Consider the following 24,347-nt stretch of genomic DNA (forward strand, 5'->3'; position numbering starts at 1 on the left):
CTCCCGGCTCACTGGGTCCATCCTAGGCGAATCGCTGACCTGGAGTGACGTGTGGCTGGAGTCGACTCTCTGTCGTGCACTTGTCATTCCAAGTCACCGTCAATGGCACTCCGACATCGACCCAGTCTCCATTCGGAACGTGTTTCCCTGCCCAAGTTGGCTCGTCTCGAAGTTTTATTGTCACACCGCATTTTATACGGATTTTTTTTCTTTACTTTGCGTAATATTTTTTTTTTGTTTTTTGCACACAACTTGTTGACGAAATGTGTCGAAAAGGCCGCCGCGAGAGCAGTAAACATTTTGTTTATTTTCGCAAACGGAAACCAGTTCAACTCGACATACGGCGTTTTATTACAGTATAACCAAAATATTTTATATTCCTATATTTCTCAGGAAACCATATTCCAGTAAAAGTCCAATGTTCGTACTTCAATGCTTGGAAAGTGACGCATTGGGGGACTACAAAATAGGTCAGGTAAAAATGCAAATGTGGGGGTCCAAATATCGCACAGACAGCGGAATAAACCCCATGAAAAATTTGTCACGTCAAAAGATATATGTGTCTATATGTTTGCTTTTTAAAGATATAAAAATCCCCAACCTGGCAAAGCTTTCACCTTCAACAAATTCAGGGTTGTCCTTAGGACCCCCTCCCTTTCCCATTCTCATTCCAATTTCATCGCATTCTGTTAATTAAAATTGACAAAAATATTATCTGTCACGCGAGCCAGCGCTTGACTTTAGACTATTGCCACTTTATCAGCTTTTTGGGGGCTGGGTTATCAGTTGAATACCGAAAACAAGCTCGCTTTTCTATTGAAAATATTGCCAAGCCATTTCCATTGATTGGCGATTTTTTTCGTCTATATATGCTATAGTGTATATAGTACTGCACAGTCACATTGCCCGCTAGTGCGGTTAATCGTCTCTTCAGAATGTGGAATAAAAACAAATTGTCATCTCCTTTGTAAAGCGGGCTAAGTTTTGTAGATTTTTGAGTGCTCTTTCAGCTGTTTGTTGGCGGCTTCTTCGCTTTTTAATCTCAGCTGCCTGAGCCATAAAGAAATTTGCAGATGTCGGCTGGGTTTGAGTAATTGAGTGGTCTCGAACATGGAGCGGAGCTACTTCTGGAAGACATAAATAACGAAACTTAAGTTTGTTTTGCCAAAAATGTTTCTTACTCTCCGAGGCTGGGAATTAGGTCTGAGATGTTGCTTATGGCAATGGTCCGTCATATGCAAACATTAAAAACAATAAATGGTCGGGCAAGTCTTCCACTTCTGCGGCCCGAAATGAAGGCAGAAACGTTGCCCAGAGGCTTTGATTACTTTTATTAAAATCACTCGAACATGTAAACCTTTTTCGGTGATTTACGGCAGAGATTGAGTGGCGGTGATTCAGCTAGGAGGTGGGAACTCTTTTAGTTTCGTTGCCGGATTTCGGGCAGAGAATGCCCTAAACAAACCAATTAAAGTCGTTCGGGCAAACAGACAGACAACTGTAAAAACGACCCCTTTTTGTGGCCCACAAGTCATACAACAAGAATTGGTTTTTATTTGCTGGCAGGCGGAACTTCAATCTTCCAATTCTCAACTTTAAATATTTGCCTCTTCAATTAGCGCTGTGTCAAAAGGGGAGATGGCAGCGAAGAAAGCAGCGACTCTGGAGCTATGGAGCTATGGATCTGTAGAGCTGACAAGCCTCAACCCAGCAAACATTGGAGCTGGTTTTCGTTTTGTTTGGGCAACATATCGCGGTCCAGTGTCACTGCGACGGCACTGAACTTCAAGTGCGCTCATTTTCCTTTTGACATTTGAACGCTTCCATCGCGCTTTCGAAACTGAAAAGTAGAATAGCGGCCGTCGCCTGGTGAAACGGGTTTTGAAACTACCTAACTACGTGTACATGAGTAGTGCCCGTACATACAGACATATCAGACCTGAGCAGCGGGTTGAAAGTTCAGCAGCGATTGAACGCTCGATATTGTAATCGCTGGCTCCCTCGCCCTCTTTCACTGCTACACCTGAAACAGTTCAGATTGTTTAAGTGCACAAAAATAATCTTTAAACAAAAAATTGAATATTTGAGACCAAACTTAGGAAAATCTTGGTAAAAAATTAAATTTGATTACGAATGTCAAATATCCAATACCATTGGATGACAAAACATCAATAAGCTTCAAAACTTTTTCAATTAAAATCAAAAATATATTAAAATGAAAAATTCAATAGATTTTGAAAAAAACAGGAATATCTTTTTTGTGCATGGCTAGGGGAGCAGTCACGGCTTCTTTGTTATCGTTGCTTTTTTTTGCACAGTTTAACTCGTTAGTTTTTAATTTTTTGTACGCTGTGGTGGCGAAATTAAAAGCACCACGCTTAACCCGCAACGAACACAGATAGACACTCACACTTGGACAATTACACATTCATTGAGCGAAAAGTTTGCCTTAAAAGCTACGGTCGTGTTCAGCGAATTAGAAGCAAATGCCGAATGGAAGAAGTGCTATTTAGAGCACAAAAATCAAGAAATTCAATAAGATTGCAGAATGTTAGTCCTAATTTTTCTAAATAAGCTTAAGATTTCTCCTCAATAGCTCAAACTCCTCCATCTCATGTGCTTGGTTCTAAAAAACTAACCCCGACTGTTGATCTGCCTGCTCTCTAACAAAAAAAGAAACCCGAAATCGGATAAAAGAGAACTTACCCAAAATGACCTGAAATTCCAGCAAAACTAATGAAGCGAGCGCGGCATGAGCTAAAACAAAAGAAACAAATCGCATTGTTCCTAACTTCCTTTTTTCGAGTTCTCTGCACTTTTTGGCATTCTTTTTAAATGTGGAAGCTGTAAAAGACTTGCAAATTTGCTACCATAAGAAACATGAAGATCCAGCTGAAAACAGGGATCAGTAAAAGCGATTCTTATGAATGATGAAAGCAAGAGTCAAAGCTTGGTTTGCGGAAAGGAAAGGGTCAGTGGCTGCTGGTCAAGCCCCGAATCATCTTTGAAATTCCATTGAAATTGTTTGCCCTGCGGCTTCTTAGAAGCGCAAAAAGGGCAGACCTGAAATGAAAAAAACAATATAAAACCGCCTTATTTTGATAACACGCAGAACATAAAACAAAAGAATTCTGCTAGTATGAATACCCTTTTTTCAATTATTTCGTTTTTCTCTGATTTATTTGCAGAAACTGTACGCCAAGGCCATTTATGACAACTATGCAGACACGCCGGACGAGCTTGCCTTCAAGAAGGGCGACATCCTCACCGTCATTGAACAGGATACGGAGGGCATCCAGGGATGGTGGCTCTGCTCCCTGCGCAACCGACAGGTGAGTTGGGTCCTCTGATTGGCGGATCGACAAAAGAAAAGTAAAAACTCAAATCAAGGCACAACCCTGCACTGAGCGGCATAGTTGGATAAAGTATACAGAAAGTAATCTGGATATCACATTATAATGTTTTTGCGATGAAAAAAGTAATTAGTAGTTGGAAAGGAATTCAGGCTTTTTTTCAGATGCTTACCAATGATTGAAATTCTTATGAATATGATTTACCAACCTGATCGTAATATAAAAATCCTATTCCATTAAATTTTTTTCTAAGAGCAAAGTTTTATAAAGGATCTTAAAGAAAAAATCCTATTTTCGCCGTGTATACGGACCCATCTTACCTTATTGGGAAACGTCTTCCATTTGGTTGGTTTTTTGTTTCTCGTTCTTTTGCCTGCATTTCTTGTTTAGGTTCCTAGTTTCTCCCTCTGATTGCGTCTGGGGTCCGTCTGCATTCGTAATTAGGCAGTCGTAGCATTTGCCTACGTTTTCCCATTTCATTGCGTCGCGGAGGCTAGAAAAAACTAATTTACATTTTTAATTTAATTTTTCGAAATGCTTGTTTCGGCACGTGGCCCAATTGAAGGCGCTGCATGCGGGAAAAAATGAAATATGTTTTGGCACTTTAAGTGTGTGCAATTACAATCTTCTTCAAGATTATAGCCTTAATGCGAAAGGGGCATGAGCATTACCAGACGATTACAAAAGTGCATACAACATTATCTGGCCTTTTGGTCGGGGGTTGAGTTGAGCATGGTTAAAGAGGTCGAAGCTGTTTGCTCCATACAAACTGAAGTCGAAGTGAAACTTTGAATCAGCTGAGATACCACATTATAATCTCCGCTGATTCAAAATATCAAGTATTCAACGAATTTATGTTAGTCATGTATCCAGTGTGAAGATAATGATGAGATTTAGTACCTGGAAATAGATCGGATAATACAAACAATTGTAAAAATGAAGATTGGATTTACCGCTAAAAACGTGTTCGAAAATTTACCAGAAAGTGGTTGAATCTTGGGAAAACTCTATCATTACCTTATGCGCTCACAAACTTTCTAATCTAAATCTCATTTATCAATCGCACCTCTACAAGACTTTGGCCTCAATTTTGATTTTGCTAATTATCTTGGCGCGATCACTCGCCGCAGGCAGCCTTGAACTCTCCCCTCGGGGAGTGATTGACCTCCCCCCCCCCCATTCAGCACCCGCACTCCCCCCCAAGAAAGCCTAGCCTGAGATTAAACAACTTTTCAAAACTGAGCCAAATTTCAAATTTCTGCACGTCGTCTGGCAGCAATTTTTAATTAACAACTCAATTGACGCCGCAAAAACAAAATCAACCTCGATGGTGGGGCGGTCGCTGATGATGATGGTGTCAAAACATACATCAAAGTGGAAATCAAAAGTGCCAGGCGATATGGATACCACCTAAACGACATGGCGATACAAACGGTCTATGTCGGGCAATTGTCGCTAATTAAAAAGTAGCCCCAGCTTTTTAATGGAAACAATTAACCCAAATACGGTCAATTGAGTGCCGACAAGAGCAACAACGTGTGTCATAAATATTAACAGCAACATAAATAACGGTGACAAAAAAACGAAATCAACTTTCGGCATACATTTTAAGCTGAAACACATGTTGACAAGATTTTCTGTCGACTTTGATGTGGCATATATTTTTGAAGAATCGCACGAATCTTTGTCAAAACTTGCATTGAGAATGCCAGTCGGTCGAAAACGTCAAGAAATGTGTCTTTTAATTGCAAAAGTAACATAACATAATTTTTTTTGCACGCTTGTGAGATATATTTTTCATGTGTTTTCATTAATAATTCATATAACGCTGAGTTGATTAAAAGCCAATCAAAATCAATTGAGATCAATGAGCCGTTTAGTCATTTATATAGAAAAATGTATAGTAAAATTTAAATTAGTTATATGGCAAGAAACCATTTTGTTTGTGAGCTAATAATACAAAATTGTATAAAAATATCGAGTGATAACAAAAATATAAAAATGTTAGTGATCCTTTCTTATAAGATACCACATATCTTCAACGACGAATAATAAGGATTCATTAAACCATCCCCTTGTCCGGTATTTTTTACAATTAGTATCAGGTTCTATTTTGTTTTTATTTAGGGCTACTTTTTAAGAAAACAAAATTTAAACACACTTACTTATAAATTTCTTCTAGTCCACTAAATAATATTGCATTTAAAATCTACTTACCAACTAAATATCTCGTAACTCTATATACATTTCAGGGTCTTTGCCCGGGCAACCGGTTGCGCGTTTTGAACTCGTACGACTCGGGATGCTTCTCGCCATCGCCGGCCAGTTCCCCGATTCCGTCGCTGGCGGCCAGTACCGCCACACTGAACAGCTCCATCTGCTCGGCGGAGATCTACGAAAATGGTTCCATCGTCAGTGCTTTCTCGTCCTCCAACTCAAACTCCAACTCGAACTCGGGCGTTGTGACCAGTGGCCCGGGAGCGGGAACGGAGTCATCGTCGGCCTGCCGCGGCACGAGAAGATCTTGGCACGTCTCGCCAAACAAGGTAAGCTGCTCGCTCTCGTTCTTGTTCTCGTCCTCGTCCTCGTCCCGGATGACTTGTCAATTTCTTAATTTTCCGCTCCGACTGCCTCTGCAAGTAAGGTGGCGCAGTGAGCAGGGAGCAGGGATTCGGGAGGAAGTGCATTTTAATTGATTACGTTTCTTGGCCAATTTTACATCCTCTTGCGGCTACTGAATTATGATATTTGTCGGGAAAGTGAAAGAAAGTATTTTCTCGGCTCCTGCGGTTCGATTTGGTTCGTTCCGTCGCTGCATCATTACGCTCCATCATCAGGGGTCCATCGCTCATCCATGCGAAGCCTTTTCCACGTCAACTGCGTGTCGTAATTGTGCAATTAATAAGAGTTGCGAGAGCCGATCCTCGGTTCATGGGGATAGCCATAGTCATAGTCTCTTGGGTCTGCAGCTGTCCAACTGGTTTCCCCTTTGCATACGGCTCGTAATTTGCCAATTTGTCAGCTGGACATGCGTTTTATTTGCATTTCTTTCACTTTGATGCGATTTGATTTGCAAATTAAAGGAAACGAACAATTTGGCATCGGAAGAGCACGACTGCAAGATCAATAGAAAAAGATTGTAGAGATGGTCTAAGATTCAAAGAGGAAGTGATTGTTTATCAAACTAAGATTTAGGACTTAGGTTGGTCATCAAACAGTTCAAATAAGTTGACCGGCGTGGCCATTAGCATCTCGAGAGCCGCTGACCTTTGGCAAACCAATCAGACGCCCACATCCATGGATGATGGGACGTTGTCATGATGATGGTAGTGACTTTCGCTTTCCCAGGCAGCTCGTTCGCTGACTGACTGACTCGCAGGCAAATCAAATAAAATGAAACCCAAATTACAGAGTCGTAAACATTTCCTCGCATTATCGGCAGCTATCAATCTTAACTGGAGGCAAGTGAAACCATAAATTCAAATTTGGACTGAAGTAGAGCCAGCAATTTGACCGCCCCACTGCAAATTGTGTGGGGAGAGTTTGGAGAAACCTTTTGGCCATGAAAGCTCAACACTAAATGCTGTCTTTGTTCGGGTTCGATTTTATTGATTTGGAAAAAGGCTGCCACTTGAGTGTGTCAAAGCCATGTGGGGAATGCCTTCGAACATACACTTGACCCATCATCCGGCGGCATCGAGTGGAAGAGGTTCCCTATTTTCGGTGTGGAGCATCGTTGACCCAGTTTAGTGGGCTTCCTGGGAATGGTGTTGATGGCTAGCCAGGAATTCAAATACATTCTAACATCAGTATATGAGGGTAAACATGAGGATTTCGTATAGTGAGGAAATTTAACTTAAAGGTAATTTCGAACCATTACCTCAGCAGTGGCATTCCTCCAGCTAATTGAGAACGGAAATGTCTCGCGGCTGAAGTTGCCCAATCGTTGGGCACTGGTGGCCAGATACAAGTACGTCGGGCATCCCACATGGATATGGTTTATAGACGGCGAGGAAACTCGCCTCCACCGTTAGACGGCAGCCACAGCCAGATTGTGTGACAATTTCGAGTTCCTCGAGCCCACATACAGACAGCTTCGCAGCTCCATCCACTCCTTCCATCTCCGTCACGCACCAGCCATAAAGCCAAACCAAGCCAAGTCAGGTGGCCAAATGCAACTGGCCTGGCCAATGGCCAATAAAGATTTATGGCCAGATCCAAAACGAGCCAGAAAGAGACTTTGTGTTTGAGCCAAACATGTCATTTTTATTTTACTGCCCAAAAATGGTTATAAATGCAACCAACCAGGCACAATAACTCTTTTTTATTTCGGATTCTGCAGAGATTTGTGCGTGACTAAAGTCGGGAAGACTGTGGGATTCCTCCTTTTGCTCCGGCATGCGGATTCGCTGCGAAAGCGGTGAAAACATCTCCACCGGCTGGGCTCCACACAAGGTCATCGCATATAAGTCATATGCGACTTTTCTTTGCAATGGAGTTTTCCGTAGCAGATCCCTTCGGAGAATGATGCCGCGGCTGCCTAATTACCATTTTTCATACAAATGTTGATTTTTTGTTTCGGTTCGGACGTGAGAAAATGCTGAAATTTTGATCAGCCCACGAACCCAAACATGGTCCTTTCTTTCATTTACACTGATCGCATGATCAGCTCAGAACGTGTTGAAGGAACATTAAAATGCAAGAAACGAGTTGCAAAACTCGAAAGATTCTTATCTTGTGCTTGCTACTGTTTCGGGTTTGGAATTTAAACGAGAACATAAAACATGGCTTTTTACCGTGTAAGATTTTTACACTTTCAGAATCTGGAATTACTCATAGCTTGTGGAGGGAATTCCAACTGCCGGCCATCAAAAGGCAATTATAATTGGGCAAACTGAACGAGAGAAGGAAAGCAGAATGCCTGGCGGCCGGACTTTAATGGTCTGTCTTCCTTTGGCTGGCCCAACCCATGAAATGCTCCAAATAAGTCATAAAAATTCAAATCTCTGATATGCCTTGGAAAAGCTGTTCATTTGGGTCACTTAAACCAAAAAAACAAAGAGGAAATTTTCAGCGGGAAACGTTCCGCGAAATGGCCAGGAGAAGAGAGGTCGCCGGAAACCAAACCCATAAAGACAATGGATAGCCCCTGCTGGGCCTTGTTCCATTTAAGGATTCCACAACCGATTGCTGTTCTTGGAGTTGACTTACTTTCAGGTGGTCTAGTTGCTCTCGAGACTTTCTGAGGGCACTTCAAATGCGACTTGCCGACTCGGCTCAGCTGCCCCGATTCCCTGATTAGATAATGGCGGGTCCAGAATTCCTCCCCGCAGCTCTCGGGTCACATCCTCATCGTCATCGTCATCCTCATCTGCAGCTGCAGCTGTTTGCTTTTATTTTGGCATTTACGGAGCATTTTGTTGACTCGTGTTACGCGTCAATTGGCACTTCAGGGGGCTAAACAAAGGCCAACCACCGAACTGGGATATTGGGGTGAATTCCTTCTAACGCGAGAGTCCAATTCAGGTAGAAGTTCGTCGCCATGGAACGATCCTCTTCCACAGAAACTTTCTGGCGTAACGGCTTACCTAATTAGGAATCGATTCATTTTGAGGGGCGTGGCTCTGATGCGGTGCGTGCCTGGCCCTCAAAAATTTGATGAATTTGGCATATGCCATCGCAGTAATATTTTATTGGTCTATGCCAACATATGGCCTTAAATTGCATTATTTTAAATGTTGCATGCTAAGGGAAAGCAAAGAACGTTGGGTAATAGTAATTATCTGTTTTTTACTAATAACCATATCAATATGGTGCCAAAACCATTTGAAACTAACTTCAAAGACATTTTTTTAGATATCCTTCTATTTGTTGCTGTTAAGGGACTCACGGTCCTTTACCTTGACACTGAACCGCCTTGAACGGTCCCCGTATTTCCTAGACGACGATTGCGCAGGCGTGAAAAAACTTCCCAACTTCCCAATTTTCCCTACTTTTCCTCAACCGTTTTTAACGCTCATTGGGCTGCACTCGCAGTCTAGTTTTTCCCTCCCGACGGTGAAGTTTTTGCCAGCCGGAATTTTCCGTTTTACAACCCATTTTTGATACTACTGCATTGTTGCAAGATGTGATAAGAAGGAGAAAAGGTGGATAGGGACGACGAAGGTAAACAGCCACGCCCAGATCGATTCATTGGGCTAGGGTTCCTGAGGGTTTTTTTAAAAATTAGCGGGCCAGACGAAAAGGGCAAGGAAAATCGATAAGTGGGGTGGGAGTTGTAGTTGTGTTTGGATTACTGCACCACCCAAACATCGTGAAGTCCAATTTTAAGACTCCGCTTCTCCCGCCGCAGGTAATCACGCCGCAGAGACACGGTGATGTCTACATCTTCAACTGCTCGCCAGGATCAGCGACTGGACCTGGGGCGAACACGCCGCAACAGCAGATCTACAGCAACCAAAGCATCTACCAAAACCTAGCCATGATGTCCGGTTCCCAGCAGAACGGAAACGGAAACGGCAGTTCGGAGTTCGAGACCTACGACATCCCCAAACCCGCCACACCCGTGCCGCTGAACTACGAGAGCCCCAGAAGCGGTCCGCCAAGGACGCCCACCTCCAGTTCCAATCTGGGCGCCCGCTTCGAGTCGCTAAAGAGCGTGGCCGCCTCCATCGAGGAGGAGTCCTACGATGTGCCACGACCACTGATCTCCGGCGGCAGCCTGCTCCAGCAGCAGATGAACCAGATAATGACGCCGAGCAGCTCCGCCTCCTCGCTGCTGACCAGCGACAGCCTGTCTCTGAGCTTCTCCAGCTCGAACCGCTCCTCGCTGGCCAACATGCCCGACTACGACATCCCGCGCCGCAACCCGCTGCCTGTGCGCCGCCAGCAGAGTGGGCTTGCCTACGACTTCCCGCTGCCACCGCTGCAGGAACAGGAGCAGCGCACTCTGCCCACTCCCGCCTCTGGCCCAGCCAATCCCACTCCCAAAGAACTGCCACTCGAGCTGAGCTCTGCGCTGGAAACGTTGGCCAAGCTGCAGCTACAGACAACCGCCTCCATCAGCCGGCTATTAAGCTTCGTGGTGCCCAACTGGCGCACCCGCGCCCAGCTGGAGCCGGCCATCATGGAGCTGAAGCTGGCCGCCCTGCGCCTGCGAACAGCCCTGCACGACCTGGCCGAGTTCGGAGAAGGAGCCTTGGGCAACGCCACGCGGTCTGAGGACCGCAACCTGGCCCTCAAGCTGCGCCCCTTGGTTCGGGCTCTGCGGGATGCGAACAAGCTGATCCACGACTCCTCCGAATCCCTCGACGCCCAGGGCGACTGGTCCGTGGACCAACTGGCTCGGAGCGACGACAAGCACGGCTGCCGTCCGCCGGACGCACTGGACCAGCTGATGGCCTGTGCCCAGACGCTCACTGAGGACGTGCGCTGCACCACCAGCTTCATCCAAGGCAACGCCTCGCTGCTGTTCAAGCGCCAACTGAGATTGGAGGAGAACCAGAATGGAGGAGCTGTCGAGGGGAGTCGGGGCAGCGCCGAGTGGCTGGAGGACTATGACTACGTGGCCTTTGAGTCGAAGGATGCGGCTGCCAGGAAGAACCAGGCGCTGCGTGAGGCTATTCCCGTCGGTCTGAAGACGCAGTTCGACACGGTTATCCGCACGGCTGAGAGCACGGCCATGGGTGGCGCTTCCGCCGGATCGGTGCCCACCACGCCCACGGCTCCCACCACGCCCTGCAAGTCCCCGGAGATGACCGACAAGGACAAGAAACTGGTGCGCTACTACGCCCAGCAGATCTCCACCCACATGGGCAACCTGATGCAGGCCATCGACTCCTTTTTGGAGACGGTGGAGAAGAATCAGCCGCCCAAGTTCTTTATTGCCTATGGCAAGTTCGTGGTGGTAAGCGCCCACAACCTGGTGACCATTGGCGACAACGTCCACCGCAACATCTCGAAGGAGGCGCTGCGCGAGAAGATCCTGCGCTGCACCAACGCCCTCTCCGACGCCCTGAAGACCTGCGTCTCCAAGTCGAAAAAGGCGGCGGCGCACTTTCCCAGCGGCAGTGCCGTCCAGGAGATGGTCAACTCGGTGGTCCACATCAGCAGCCTGGCCCGGGAACTCAAGGCGGTCATGCTGCAGGCGGTCCACCTGTCGGCGGCGGCGGGAGTTGGCGCTTGAAGAGGTTTTCTTACCGATCTGGATCCGCCCGATCTGTCCCATGTCCAGTATTAGCTGAGAGGCGTGCAGCCAAGTCTTCCAGCTTCGTCCGCGCTTTGGCAGATGTACGACATACATATATCTGAAATTGGCATATCCCCAGCAGGCAGCGCTTATATTTTGCATTGTGATATTTTTGAGCAAAACATCTGAAAATGCACAGCAACACAGCAAAAATCATCAGATCGTCAGATCGCCAGATCGCCCGATCCCCGACGAAACCAGAGTCAGTCGCCTAGTCTAAGTTTCGATTCTGTAAATAACATGCTCATCCTATCGCCACACTATTGTAAACTAGCATATTTCCTTACTACCCGCCATGCGCACAAGCAATGTTGTATCAGTAAAGCATTTCAGCGTAGTTTTGTATACCATATAGGATTAGTTGTACCACTTAACCATATGCTTAGAGTTAGGCACGCATAAATAGTACTTGCATAGTCAGAATCTGAAAGATTTACACTCAACATTTAGCATTGCGTCGCGGCAACAATAGTCAGCATTATAAGAAAATACACACATACACATAAATCATAAACTACCAAGTAAACTGTATGCAACAATATGAACATTATAGCCACGAGACCAGACCGAGCGTAAACTATTCACGTGGAATAAAATTACAATAAACATAAACGTTTCGGCGTTTACATATTTAATTGATCAATTTAGTTTTTCTTTAACGAGCCCAAATAGGCATTTGTGTCGTGAAATAACTGAAGCCACTGATCGTGACACGTTTCAAAATACCGCCACCGCATCTATTGTTTGACGTGAATCGATAGTATCGATAGCGCATCAAGCTCTCCTTTAGAAACAAGTGCCGTTTCTAAACGCGCTCAAAGTTTCAACAATTTTTGGTTTTTTTGCAATGGATTTTGTATGTTGCCGCTGCGGGGCGGCTCCAAATAGTGTTCCTTATTGCGTTGGTGCTTCCGACTACGAGTTCCATTGCTTTTGTTGCTCCAAATCTCCGCCTAAACGCTGCATCAAGTGCAATATCCTAGGAGATTTGCACAATCTGACCGATCTCAACAAGAAGCACAAGAAATGCTTCAATGGTGCTCCGCACGTCTTCGTTTTCTCTCAGCCATGGCCGCCGTTTCCAACCAAAGCGGATTCGGATGAGGATGCGGTCGACCCAACGCCACCTGCATCGCTACACTCCGAGCTGGTGATCTCCAGCCCCAGGACTCTGTGCGAGCAGGAATCGGGAGAGCTACTTGAGCTGGTGGACGTTGCGCCAGAGACGATCGAAAGGAATGACAATGAGGACCAGGATAAGGAAGTCGACGGGAATGCCGATACCGATACAAAGCCTTTTATCGCTGAGCGCTGGGTGACTACTAAGGAGATCACCACTTGGCGGCAATGTCCCCGTTGCCAAAGACTACGCAAAACATCTGCCGGCTGGGTGAAGCACGCCCAGAAGTGCGCGCAAAACCCCAGATATGATAAGCCCAAATTCTTTATCTACGTACACACAAAGGGCTGGTGCAATGAATTGATTCAGGACTTCCTGTGGGAGAGGCACAGCAATCCGACCAACGGATCCTGTCACATCTGCCGAGCGTTGTACGTAGAAAATGGACCACGTTCACTTTTGCTTTAGTCTGATTGCACTCTTTTTTTTTAGCCGGCTTCAGGAAAAACCCTTGCCCTTTATGCCGCCTTCGCCTCCCAGGCCAAATGAGTTGGAGCTTGCTAGGGAAAGGCGCCGCACCTACAGAAGGAGTATGAAGAAGCGCCAGGAGCAGGAGCTCCTTTCGAAAAGGGTTTAAAGCTTTTATTTCAGTAAGTAAAAGTGCGCAGGAGCCTTGACCCGTACCTGTTGGATACAGGAACAGGGATTTGTTATGATTTTTATGAATTATTTTTAAACATAGCGCCTTAAATAAGCAGAAATACCTATGAATACTTAAGAACTGTCATATGCCACCCAAAATTTAAACCAGATGATGGATATAACATATTATTATTTAAATTATAACGAGGTTAAAAAATATTATATATGAAAAAATTGAAAAAAATAGTTTATTATTAATAACATTACATTAGGGTGCTTATCCCACTTAACGTTCTACGAAAATAAAAGACGTAACGTTTTATTTAAGTAAATAACAAGGAGTCTGGATAAACCATTTTATCTTGAAGCCAAAATGTAATTTTTGTATTTGATGAAAAAAAAAACTTAAACCCAACACTCGAACAAAATAATGGATGCAACTATTAATTTAAATTATTTAGAACGAAGCTGTAATAAAGTATGCAAACATTTTTCCATATTTGTTACTTTTCACTCAACGTTCAAAGAAATTAATGGACACAACTTTTTTTATTTTTTATAAATAACACAGAATATGTATAAAGTAGTTAAGCTCTTAGCCGAACACACTTATTGTTTATGTATTTTGAGTAAAACTATTATAAATAAAGTAAAGTAACGTAACAAAACACGAGTTGTAAACAGTTGAACAACTGAACTCAAGCTGCTTATCGTTACACATTTAATAACATCGTCAGTTATTTGGTATCGATAGCTATCGATACTCCAACCTGTCCTTACAACAAAGCGTGGATCGTTCATAACGGATTTATTCACTCTTCTCAGTCGTCAAGTTTAAAGCTAGTTTTGATTGCCACGGATAGGGCGTGGGTGCTTAACCAAACAGCTTTCCCTATTGCGTCACAGAAGTCGCTTACTGGTTCTACTGCTCTTGCTGCAACAAGCCGCCGCCGCAGCACGGAAAATTCTGGACCCCGGTGCGTCCTACCTTTTGATATCAAGTCACAGGACCCAGAATGTGATCTTCCTGGACATGAGGAGGTCCATACCGAGCAGGTGTATTGGGTGACCGCTCGAGAGATCCGGTTGTGGACGTTTTGCTTGCGTTGCAAGAAATCGCACATCACAAGTCTCGCCCAGGACCCCTCGCACAGAGACCCAAGCTCTGCATCTATACCACCACGAAGGGGCTGGTCAGGGCTCCGCATCGTACGTAGATAGCTAGAGATTCTCTGTATATTTCAAGACCATCGATGGTTCTCTTTTAGGCGGCGTGAGGGAAATTCCTTGCCCTTCCCGTACCGCCCCCCAGGGCCCATTGAGGCACAGCTTGCTAGATCGAGGCTGACGGCCTGTCAAAAGCGGAAGTAGAATATCCAGGAAGCGTATGAGCCAGCACAGTGCAGTAAGAGGATCGTACTTCGCAATGTGAAAGGTAATATTGTAACATCCTTTTGTTGTATAACTTTGGTCATGATATCCTATGTATGCGACTATTTCACATCTAGCGATGTGAAATATTACAAACTTTATTCTGGACCAAATTTGGGAAATATAGGAAATAGGGCTATTAGAAGTGTTTTTTTTGTATTTCTTTAATATTTGTCTACTTTATAATAAATAAAATTTATTGTATGTAAAACATTTGTAGTAACCTTACCGATTCGAAACATTACCAACTGCCTTATATTTATTGTGTACCAATTACAGCGCAAAAATATTAGAGCACCGATCGATTTTAGTATCTCGACTCCTTTGTTTTTATTAGGCAATAAGGCAGAAGTAATTTTTATTTGTGTTTGTGATATTAAATTTGTCTTCTATACAATGATAAAAATTAGGTATATGAGTGATTCTTTGTGAAACGTATCACATTTTCCTTCATGGTCTCAAAATTTCAAATTTTTATTATGTTGCTACCTCATCTTTGTAAGGTTTTTAAAATAAGCTTTGAGATTAGAATATTTAAAATATTCGTTGTTTCACAACGAAATACACCTTTAACATAAAAAAGAGTATATTATAACTTCCAATGTCCTTGTTGCTCAATACAATACATATGTACATCATACATAACGGGACCTCCATCGCTTTCTGCAATGAAAACTCAAGCGTTCTTGGCGCACCGAAAGCCCAGGTTGCCGGCCGAGCTGTCCTCGGTGTTCTGGGAGCGAGCCGCGCACCTGTACCGGTAACAGTAAGACTTGTGGCACAAGTACGAACCACCCTTCTTCACCCGATTCGGGTTCTGGCTGACGTCGTTCGCGTCCCACAGATCCGCCGTCCACTCCCAGACGTTGCCCACCATGTTGTGCAGGTCGTAGACGTTCTGCCGGAAGGCATCCACCGGACAGGTGTACTCGTAGCCGTCGTCGGCCAGGTTGCCGTCGGGGAAGTCGCCCTGCCAGATGTTCAGCCAGTGCTCGTCCCTGGGCATCAGTTTGTTGCCCCACGGGAACAGTTTGCGCTCCTTGCCGCCGCGACAGGACGCCTCCCACTCTGCCTCGCTTGGCAATCGCTTACCAGCCCAGGAACAGTACTCCACGGCGTCGCGCCAGGAGACGTGCACCACGGGGTGTCGTCCCAGGTTGTCCAGATTACTGTCCGCCCCATTAGGATGGCGCCAGCTCACCCCGGCCACCTTGTACCACCAAACGGCACTCGCGACGCGGTAGTCCTCCAAATCCTTCTGCTCCAAGGAACTCAGCAGGGTCTTGAACAGGAAACTGTCACCAAAGCGCTCCGCTTCCGTGGTGTAGTTGGTGGACAGCACAAACTCCGCAAAGGCGTCGTTAGACACTTCGTACTTGTCCAGAAAGAAGTCGTGCAGCTTCACCTGTCGCTCCGGAGCCTCCCGATCGGCCGAAAAGTGCGGCTCGTCGGTGCCCACAGAGACGGTGCCTCCGGGAATGAGGGACATGTCCTTGATTTCCGCTTCCGCCTCCAGCTCGCCATAGTAATCCCGATAGTGGCTGTTGGCGCCCCGCTTCCGTTGCAGGCACACTTTGTCCGGCAGTGGAGGCTTATCGGCTGTCGTCTTCCGGTCCAGATTCTGGCACCCACAGTCGCCGGAGGCGGAATTGCACAATATTACCCAGATAAACAATGCAATTATTTTCATTTCGCTAGTGTGCCCGATTCCTCCGTCAGCGTAAATGTCTTCTTTCTTTGCTTACGTGTTTATGAAGGGTATTCCACTAATTCCAAAGATGGTTGACCTGTTGACTTTGTTTACGTTTTGACGAACCACAGCTGTTCAGATCAGTTGATATCAGAAGGTGGAACGTGGATGTGCTCTGTTGAAACCGGAGTTTCACATGTGTTAAAAATTCTTACAGTTTCCAACGGTGTGGAAAGAAGGCATAAAAAAAGCAATGTCAATAAATTTTAGATTAAAGGCATCTTATGTACCAAATGTACCAAACAAAGGTACCTATTTGATATCGTTTTCCGATTTTCATATACGTTTAGAAAAAACAAAGTTATATTTTTTCTAATTATTATTACCTGCAATTAAGAAAAGCCTTAAAGCTGAGAGACTAGCTTCTAAAAGACAGACATGGCTAGATTACCACTTTCTCAAAGCGTGACCATATTGGAAATTGATCTTTGTGTTGTTTTAGCCAAAGTACTTACAGTTTTTGGACGAAGCCAGTACTTTTGGATTCAAAATTAGTTTAAAGTTTTACAAAACTGTAAACTTATTAATTGGTTTTATATTTTCCTATAAATTTTGTTTTAATTGTTTGGCAATCTACCAAATAATCATCCAAGACAATAAGTCAAAAGATAGAAAGGGATTAAGCAACTTATAAAATTTGTAATCATTAACCATCGATTGGAAATTTTATTACGAGTTAACGACACACACGACATTCAATTTGGACGACAAATTAAGACTTTTGCATGGAAAATATGTGTCAAGTTTTTCAAAATTATTAGTTTTCCAATGCATTTATGTTGTTAATATATTTTTTTAAAATTTTTAGCAAACTGTCATTTATCGTCAAAGCTGAAATTTATAGACCATATTTCATCATTGTGAAACTACCAGAAAAGATTATGGACATTGTTTAATCTTCAAGTTATTTTCAGAAACAAGTAAGTCACACAGTTGCACAAGGTAAACACGTACGTACGAGTTAAATAATATTAAATTAGTGTATGGCTGAAATCGTTGTTAACAAAACTATGACCCCAGAGACCAGAGGCTATGCCTCGCTGGGCTTCTCGTGCAGCCAGGGGCGGAAAATTGGCAGCGTGGACGGATAGTGGGTGTGGGTGTCCGGCTTGAGCACCGACTCCGGCCAGGTGTTGGCGTTCGCCGCATCCCCGGAGTGCCGGAACGGGTACGTGGCCAGCACAATTGGCAGCTGCAGCTTGATCTCCTTCTCCATGGACTTGGGCTCAATGACGAAGAACACGTCGTATGAGATTTTGATAAGGTGGCAGCCGTGCAGGTTGGTCGGCGGCAGGGGCGGCACATAGAGCTCGTTATGCCACTCGTCCTTGCCCCCCGGACGGACCTTGCCGCGCACCAGGACGGCCAGCTCCCGCTTCTCCGTCTGAACAACCTTGCCACGCGCCAAATACTCGATGGTCTGGAAAAAATAGGATCAAGATCTGATTTGGATCGATGGCCGAAGGTCAGGGGAACCCACCTCAGTCAGCGACGCCTTGGTCCGCTTGATGGACACATTGCTGTAGTTGGAGATGAAGGCGGTTACCAGAATATTCTCGCCGGGCACATAGCCACCGCGGTCCAGGGACACCCTGCATTTGATTTGGCCTCCACCCACGCATACGACGCCCAGCTTGTGCTCCACTTCGCAGGTGAAAGGTTGCTGGAAGATCCAAAAGGTAAAGATTCTCACCGGGGAGAGCTTCGAACAATTACTCACTGCCAAAATGGGCTTTTCCAGGTTCAGGTCGATGGGGTTCATCACGATGAAGACCTGGTGGTTCTTGTGGATAATGCCGTTGTTCTCGCGCAGTGCAGCCTTGCAGTAGAACTGGATCCAGCCGTAGCGTCCCAGGAATGTGGAGGGTAGGCCCAGCGGCAAGCCGAGCTTGAAGGGAAAGCTGTGTATTCCCGGCGAGAGTATGGCCGGACCGCCCTGGTCCACGTCCCCCAGGAGCCGCATGCGGAAGTCGATGTAGTTCTCCTTGTCGTACGTCCGCTCCTGCCGCCGCCCGTTGCGCACCACGCCCTCGCCGACCACATGGAAGTGGAGTCCCAGAGCCGGAGTCTCGTCCTGCAGCTCGATGAGCACCCTGCCGGAGAGGAACTGTCCCGGGAAGTACAGCAGGGAGGTGTTGTCGAAGATGATCAGGAATTTAAGCAGCTTGCGCGGCATCTTGGCTCCGTTTGGCGGCAGCGTTCATCGGCTCCGTGTTTCTGGGAAAGAGCCAACGAAAGTTGTCATTTTCGAGTTTGCAATTATTTGGCACCGTCGCGCATGCGTCAATTCGGTTCGGTTTGGCTCGGTAATGACAACCTATCCGTCATACTTGGCTACGTCCGACTGCCCTCACATACAACCGCCAATGGTTTGCATATTTATGTGGGTAGCATCTAGGCGGGCAAAGGAAGCAAAACCAGTTTGGCATGGCCCCAGAGATGGCTGCGTGCACGGAACATCTGCAGCAAGGCAGCGCGTGGAGCATCTCGCCGTGTCACGCCCCCAACTCTGGAGGCCAATAGTCAAGTATGTACATCTTGGCCAAACCCGTAAGTTGCAACCGCCATAATAGGCTAGCCAGTTCGGTGCATTTGGTTGACAATGTTGCGGATTGGGTATTGTGGAACCGAAACCGAAATCGAAGAGGAAATTGACGTAATTTTCTCGTGGAAAGCGGACGCCAACCAGTTCAATGCCATTGTGTGGACCACATCCACGTACGTATTCCCAGTGTATATATTTGGGTTAGTTCAACTACAGTTCAATTGTTTTCTCTAGATCATTGTGGGCGCACTTGAAAAAGTGATCGCTGGTCGAATACCTGTACGCACACAAAGGTGTTTTTTGGCCAGATTGAAACACCAATTGGCTCTAAGCGCGAGTAAACTTGGCTCGATCTCAACCGGGCTCGCTGACGTTTGTTAAGCAACTGAACTGATCGTCGTCATCGTCATGCATCGGTTTGCGTCCAAGAAGAGAAGGCAGCTGAACAACTTGTTTTGAGCGCGTTTCGGAGAGCGACCCACTGGAGAGAGATCCAGCTGGTGCCGAGGCTAGATGTCGTAATACCCAATCAGTAGCCTCGCCGCTTTTGTTTTTATCGTGCTTTGTATTCACGTACTGCATGGCTAAGTTTGCCTTTCATGCGGCCTCACAGGATAAACTTAATGCTGATGATTCAACCGGACCGGGCTAACCGACAACAAAAGACCAAACCCAAAACAATGGAAACCTGATACGGGGAACCCTTAGAACATATCGCCCTTCTCAATGTTGCCACACATGGACTGCCGAATCACCCACCAACTTGGCTAAGCAAATCAAATTGAATGGATTACAAGAGCAGTTCGCTAATCAAATTTTAAAATGTTCGCAGAGTCGCCACTCCAAAGCCAAGTCACACCTAGATATGCCCGACTTATAGATCCGTAAGATAGGCAACCTGGCACCCAGCCTGTACTCCACAGGTATGTATTCGCAGACCCCGAAACGTGTGCAGACATAAATGCATTAAGTGGCACACATTTATGCATTATGCATGCAATTCATACCGGTTTAGTGTTGTCTTAAGGTATAAAAATCAAAGAACCTCAACTGTAACTCATGAAAATGAAAGGCCAAAAGCCAAGCAAACTATCAAAAGAAAACAGAAACCGCACTGACTGCGAAAACAGAATCGGTGAATGGCATGGCAGCCAGAGCCAGGCTATACCTATATACCCTGAAACGCCAGGCGTAATCCCCAGTTGGTAGTTTAATCTGTTGGAAACATACTGATCTTAGCTTCAAACGATTTTAATTGGTATAAACATACTATCTTAGCGCGGAAAATCTTATCAGAAAATATGTAGGAAGAATAGATCTCAACGGTTAAAATTTGTATATACCATACAGTATATACACATTATCTTTGCTTTAACAATTGAACCGGTAGAAAAAGAGCGGGCAACTAATCAGAAGATATTTATAAAGAGTAGGTCCCAATGATTTATATTGGTATAAACAAAACCATTTGTGCCAAAGACCATGCTGATTATCTGACTAAACAAATAATTCCTCTGGTTGATTTGCCAAGTTTCTTTTTGGTTTCTCCCAACTACATTAGTGACACTTAGTGGTAATGGCTGATGTTTTCCATTTCTATTTTTTCTCGGCTTAATTGCTGAGAATTGTTGACTTATAATGACCCAAGCGTTCACCACAAAGACAGATGGAAACGAGGCTTAAAAGATTTCCCGTTTGCGGTCTGGGCCGTACAGAGTATCTGAAAATTAGTTTACTCCGAGTGGAGACGTCTATACTTGTTTGGTCCGAAATGATAATCGACCAGTTGGGCTCAGAGTTTCGGGTAGCCAACAATTAAGTGTGCTGGAGTCGGAGTCGAAGTCAGTGTGGTTTCGTAGCTGCTCCGTGCACAACCGGACCGATCTCCAAATCTCGGCTTCGTTTATCGCTTTGTTAAAGGCCCGGCTTTGTAGTAATTATAGTAAGTAAGTAAGCCTCCCTCCGTCTTTCATAATAGTAGCGAAAGCTAGGCCTGGCGGCAAAGAATATCTCGGCGTAGCATCAACTGCTGAGGGGAGTGGCCGGTCCCAGCCATAAACTTACCCACGGTACCGTAAGGCTCGAAGAGAAAAACAACATGTTTTTCTTCAGAGTATCGTTGGTTGAGAGCTGGTGCTTCTTGTCCACTGTTTTCGGCTCTCTTGGCTTCTTTCGCTTCCATTTGCCCTCTCTTAGCCGAATGGAGTTTCTTTAAAGCCCGACTTGGCCGCGCAGAGCATCAGTTTTAGCGATGAGGCCGAGCGCGCTGGTAAGACAATTGAAAGACAGCGGAAAGTTGACACTGTCTTTAGTCGGGCAGGTGTAACGCGAGAAAGTTGAATCTGTAACAGGCCTCGTAACACAGTCCCCATGAGTCATCCTCGGTGTTTGCGAGTGGCTTGTTCTAGTTTGTCCGCGATCATATCGATGCCGTGAACACATGTCATGTTGCCTCAGATTTGCATAATTGGCTAATTGCCGATCTTGACACGTTGTTAACGGACAGGCGCACCAGATTCTGGAGAAGAACTGTTAGCCGTTTGTCTACTCCGCTTACAAACGCTTAAGCTGCATAAATTACACCGAATGTTTTGTTTGTCTTATACAATACCTGGATTTGCATACCCCTGTATTCGAGTGGACGGCGTTAGCTAACCCCTTTTCGTGTGCTCTTTCCACAGAATGCTAGCAGACACAATGACCAGTGAGCCAGCGCTTAGTTGCTATGAGCCCCAGAGCTTGCAAACGCCAGGAGACGACGTGGACTCGCTCTCCTCGCTGTCGGATAACCTGTCGATTTGGATCGACGGCGAGGAGCACTGGATATCCGGCGTGGACGCCAGCACCACCTGCGCAGATCTTATCTGCGCGTTAATCAGCTATCAAACAGTCCAGACAGACAAACAGATGTTTCGGCAGGAAGGGCTCGCACTGCGCACGCAGCAGGAGTTCGCCATTGTACAGAAACAGCAGCACTACGAGGAGTATTTGGACGGCAATGCCAGGCTCTTTGATGTTATCACCAGCCGTCACGCTTTGCCCAGGGAGGAAGTAATTGAACCGCCTACCCCAAGCTAAACTTTTCTCACCCTTTTTATTTGATAGTGCCAGCTCCAGCTTCGCCATTTGGCCTCTTCGGCTCGCAAGCACACCCCAACAACGGACGCGGACAGTGGAATGGGCAGTCCAGTGGACAGTTCGCGGAGCATGCGCTTTCGGCGGAGGGGAAAGCACAAGGTACTGCCCTCCGCCAAAACCACTGACAACAGCCACACCAAGCAGCCAAAGAGAAGCCGGAAACTGCAGCAGAGGAACTACCACATGACTCCGAACGAGAGTCTGCTGAACATTATCCTGGCCCAGGACGAGACCATACTCCAGCAGATGTCAATGTTGCAGTAAGTTATGCGGCAGTCTTTCTGTCAATTCCTGACTCTCATCAACAACTTTCAACAGCGAGAAAGATCGCCAGATTCTAAAAATCGAGGTGGAAAAGCACCGAGTGCGGGAACGAGAGCTGGGTAAAAACTATCTGCTCGAGACGTACCTGAAGGACTTGGATGAGCCCCAGGAAAACAGTCCAGACCCAGAAGAATTTGAAGATGGGATAGTGAGGTTACACGAGGATGGTAATGATGGAATTAGGACAGGTAAAACTAAATCAAAGCTGATGAAAACAGCCTTTCTCAACCAAATCAAACTCGCAGATAAGGACTGCAAAACGTCAAACGACGGTGACACCGTCAAGGACGAAACCCGACTGTATTGGATGGAGAAGATCCACACGGTAAACAAACAACTGCAGCGAGAGGAGGAGCTGCTGCTCAGCCTGCACGTTAAGGTGCGCAGACACCAGGTGAAGCGGGCGTACCAGACAAAGAGCGAGGTGCTACTGCAAATTGATAGACTCGACACTGAGTTGGCGGCTCAGGTGGAGGATATTCACCGAGTGGAACGGAAACTTTTCACGGCCAATGAGCAGCTAAAAGCCAAGTTGGGAGTACTTGAGTGTTTGGGTCGCGAATTCGAGACAACGGTAACTGGGAGCGGCAGAGGAGCGGCTACTGCCGTTGACTGCGAAGAAACTGCAGGAGGGGATCCGTGCCAACCTCCCAAGCACCAAGCAGATGAACTCTGTGACTCTGGGCCGCCAATACTTGGGCGTTTTAGAGACCAACACAACCGCCGCGTGACGCAACAAGGATTGACGGAAAGTAACTTGAAGGCTCGGCAAATGTCCAACAAGGGATTATCGAAGCAAATGTTCATAGTGAGCGGCTCAGCAAATCCTGCTACCGCAACCAGTGTACCTAAAGATGAATTCGGTCTCAAAAAGGCATTCGCGGTCGTTTCGGAAATGGACCTCCAACACTTAGGCACCCTGGTTTAAATTGAGCGAGGTGAGATTCTAGAACGGAGGACCTGCGGTTTATTTCATTCAAGTATCTCGTTTATCGTATTTAGAACATCCGTACCAAATTTGTGTCAACTAACCAAATATAAATTTGATTCATTGTTTAAGTTTAACACTCGTCTGTTTCGTGGTTAGAAGTGTGTATTGTACAACAAATAAGGCTTAGTAAGCTAACAAAAAAGTTGGACTCCAAACTACAATGCTTATTGCTTAACTCCACTTATGTTTTACCAGACCGCTTCAACTGCTGCATGAAACCCGCATTGGGCTGAATGCACGGCCTCCAGGACTTGACCAGATTGTACGCATCCTCGTAGCACATGTCCCGCCGCTGCATCAAATAGCCGATAACCACGGAGGCGGATCTCGAGACACCCGCGTTGCAGTGGACGAGAACGCAGCCCTGCGACCTGCGCGCCTCATCGATGAACTCAAGAGACACGGGTAGGACGTAGTGCATCAGGTCGGTTTCTGGCAGGTCCAGGCAAGGTAGGTACTTACATTGGACTCGAGTAGGCCACTCCACAAGGGGCGTCGGTATGCCGACGCTTAGAATGTGCGTTAGCTTGTACTTTAGTATGTTTTCGGGAGTCACTGCATCCTGAGAGCCCAGGTACAGGAACTCGCTCAGTATGCAGGCGGGTACAGTATCGGGCTTGGTGTCCACGACAAATCCGTACTGGCGCGCCTCCAGCTGCTGTGGACTCGAGGCTGTGCCGTCTTCGCTGCCGGAAGATCTCCTCCGCTCTATGTAGCGGGCACCGGTGGAAGTGGTAACGACAGTGGCGGTGGGTCGCAGGTTGGCCAGCCGCTTTTGCAGCTCGTACAGCAGTATCATGTCGCG

The 24,347-nt window shown here is 46.0% G+C and overlaps 7 protein-coding genes across 17 annotated transcripts in view; 4 read left to right on the forward strand and 3 right to left on the reverse strand.

The window, feature by feature from the left end:
- LOC128259170 (DC-STAMP domain-containing protein 2) overlaps positions 1-3,327 on the forward strand; it is a 29,735-nt gene extending 26,408 nt beyond the window's left edge. The window contains exon 10 of the mRNA XM_052991379.1: positions 3,189-3,327. The gene's annotated coding sequence lies outside the window, so the exon portion shown is untranslated. The remainder of the gene's footprint in view (positions 1-3,188) is intronic.
- The window catches only part of LOC128259167 (breast cancer anti-estrogen resistance protein 1), a 29,900-nt gene extending 17,660 nt beyond the window's left edge, over positions 1-12,240 (forward strand). For 3 of the 4 annotated variants that reach the window (XM_052991372.1, XM_052991373.1, XM_052991374.1), the window contains exons 2-4: positions 3,189-3,332; positions 5,606-5,899; positions 9,706-12,240. In XM_052991372.1, the coding sequence (XP_052847332.1) occupies positions 3,189-3,332; positions 5,606-5,899; positions 9,706-11,538 (2,271 nt within the window). In that variant the 3' untranslated portion in view covers positions 11,539-12,240. Of the gene's footprint in view, positions 1-3,188; positions 3,333-5,605; positions 5,900-9,142; positions 9,519-9,705 lie in introns of those variants that run through there. The other variant, XM_052991375.1, reaches the window with a different exon arrangement.
- A 70-nt stretch (positions 12,241-12,310) lies between these two features.
- On the forward strand, positions 12,311-17,487 carry LOC128259182 (uncharacterized). Its single transcript, XM_052991403.1, has 4 exons — positions 12,311-13,152; positions 13,214-14,572; positions 14,632-14,798; positions 17,353-17,487. The coding sequence occupies exons 1-2, from the start codon at positions 12,449-12,451 to the stop codon at positions 13,356-13,358; spliced, it is 849 nt and encodes a 282-aa protein (XP_052847363.1). The 5' UTR covers positions 12,311-12,448; the 3' UTR covers positions 13,359-14,572; positions 14,632-14,798; positions 17,353-17,487.
- On the reverse strand, positions 15,005-16,549 carry LOC128259177 (formylglycine-generating enzyme). Its single transcript, XM_052991398.1, has one exon. It carries the CDS (start codon positions 16,482-16,484, stop codon positions 15,471-15,473), a length of 1,014 nt encoding a protein of 337 aa, XP_052847358.1. The 5' UTR covers positions 16,485-16,549; the 3' UTR covers positions 15,005-15,470.
- On the reverse strand, positions 17,420-19,506 carry LOC128259176 (arrestin domain-containing protein 4). Of its 4 annotated transcripts, XM_052991397.1 has the most exons (4): positions 19,267-19,378; positions 18,265-18,761; positions 18,025-18,207; positions 17,420-17,964 (listed from the first exon to the last, which is right to left on the reverse strand). In XM_052991397.1, the coding sequence occupies exons 2-4, from the start codon at positions 18,718-18,720 to the stop codon at positions 17,575-17,577; spliced, it is 1,029 nt and encodes a 342-aa protein (XP_052847357.1). In that variant the 5' UTR covers positions 18,721-18,761; positions 19,267-19,378; the 3' UTR covers positions 17,420-17,574. The 4 variants fall into 4 exon arrangements, with proteins under 4 accessions (XP_052847357.1, XP_052847354.1, XP_052847355.1 ...); XM_052991394.1 differs by having other exon boundaries at positions 18,025-18,761; positions 19,367-19,506; XM_052991395.1 differs by having other exon boundaries at positions 18,025-18,761; positions 19,377-19,500.
- LOC128259172 (ras association domain-containing protein 10) lies at positions 19,473-23,876 on the forward strand. Of its 5 annotated transcripts, XM_052991386.1 has the most exons (6): positions 19,473-20,012; positions 21,771-22,140; positions 22,195-22,487; positions 22,546-22,739; positions 22,797-23,489; positions 23,738-23,876. In XM_052991386.1, exons 2-5 carry the CDS (start codon positions 21,772-21,774, stop codon positions 23,477-23,479), a joined length of 1,539 nt encoding a protein of 512 aa, XP_052847346.1. In that variant the 5' UTR covers positions 19,473-20,012; position 21,771; the 3' UTR covers positions 23,480-23,489; positions 23,738-23,876. The 5 variants fall into 5 exon arrangements, with proteins under 5 accessions (XP_052847346.1, XP_052847345.1, XP_052847347.1 ...); XM_052991385.1 differs by lacking the exon at positions 23,738-23,876 and having other exon boundaries at positions 22,797-23,616; XM_052991387.1 differs by lacking the exons at positions 19,473-20,012; positions 23,738-23,876 and adding an exon at positions 20,842-21,035 and having other exon boundaries at positions 22,797-23,616.
- On the reverse strand, positions 23,587-24,341 carry LOC128259183 (dual specificity protein phosphatase 19). The gene has a single exon (XM_052991405.1). It carries the CDS (start codon positions 24,339-24,341, stop codon positions 23,724-23,726), a length of 618 nt encoding a protein of 205 aa, XP_052847365.1. The 3' UTR covers positions 23,587-23,723.
- Positions 24,342-24,347: the final 6 nt, after the last annotated feature.

Source organism: Drosophila gunungcola (genome assembly GCF_025200985.1).
Source record: "Drosophila gunungcola strain Sukarami chromosome 3L unlocalized genomic scaffold, Dgunungcola_SK_2 000005F, whole genome shotgun sequence".
NCBI lineage: Eukaryota > Metazoa > Arthropoda > Insecta > Diptera > Drosophilidae > Drosophila > Drosophila gunungcola.

Excerpts from the sequence above, each read along its gene's own strand:
- LOC128259183 (XM_052991405.1), bottom strand. The coding sequence starts at position 24,341 with ATGATACTGCTGTACGAGCTGCAAAAGCGGCTGGCCAACCTGCGACCC.
- LOC128259177 (XM_052991398.1), bottom strand. The coding sequence starts at position 16,484 with ATGAAAATAATTGCATTGTTTATCTGGGTAATATTGTGCAATTCCGCC.
- LOC128259172 (XM_052991386.1), top strand. The coding sequence starts at position 21,772 with ATGCTAGCAGACACAATGACCAGTGAGCCAGCGCTTAGTTGCTATGAG. Across the intron at positions 22,141-22,194 it reads ACGCTTTGCCCAGGGAGGAA|TGCCAGCTCCAGCTTCGCCA; the intron begins GTAATTGAACCG and ends TTTATTTGATAG. Across the intron at positions 22,488-22,545 it reads CAGCAGATGTCAATGTTGCA|CGAGAAAGATCGCCAGATTC; the intron begins GTAAGTTATGCG and ends AACTTTCAACAG.
- LOC128259176 (XM_052991394.1), bottom strand. The coding sequence starts at position 18,720 with ATGCCGCGCAAGCTGCTTAAATTCCTGATCATCTTCGACAACACCTCC. Across the intron at positions 17,965-18,024 it reads CCAAGGCGTCGCTGACTGAG|ACCATCGAGTATTTGGCGCG; the intron begins GTGGGTTCCCCT and ends TATTTTTTCCAG.
- LOC128259182 (XM_052991403.1), top strand. The coding sequence starts at position 12,449 with ATGGATTTTGTATGTTGCCGCTGCGGGGCGGCTCCAAATAGTGTTCCT. Across the intron at positions 13,153-13,213 it reads TGTCACATCTGCCGAGCGTT|CCGGCTTCAGGAAAAACCCT; the intron begins GTACGTAGAAAA and ends CTTTTTTTTTAG.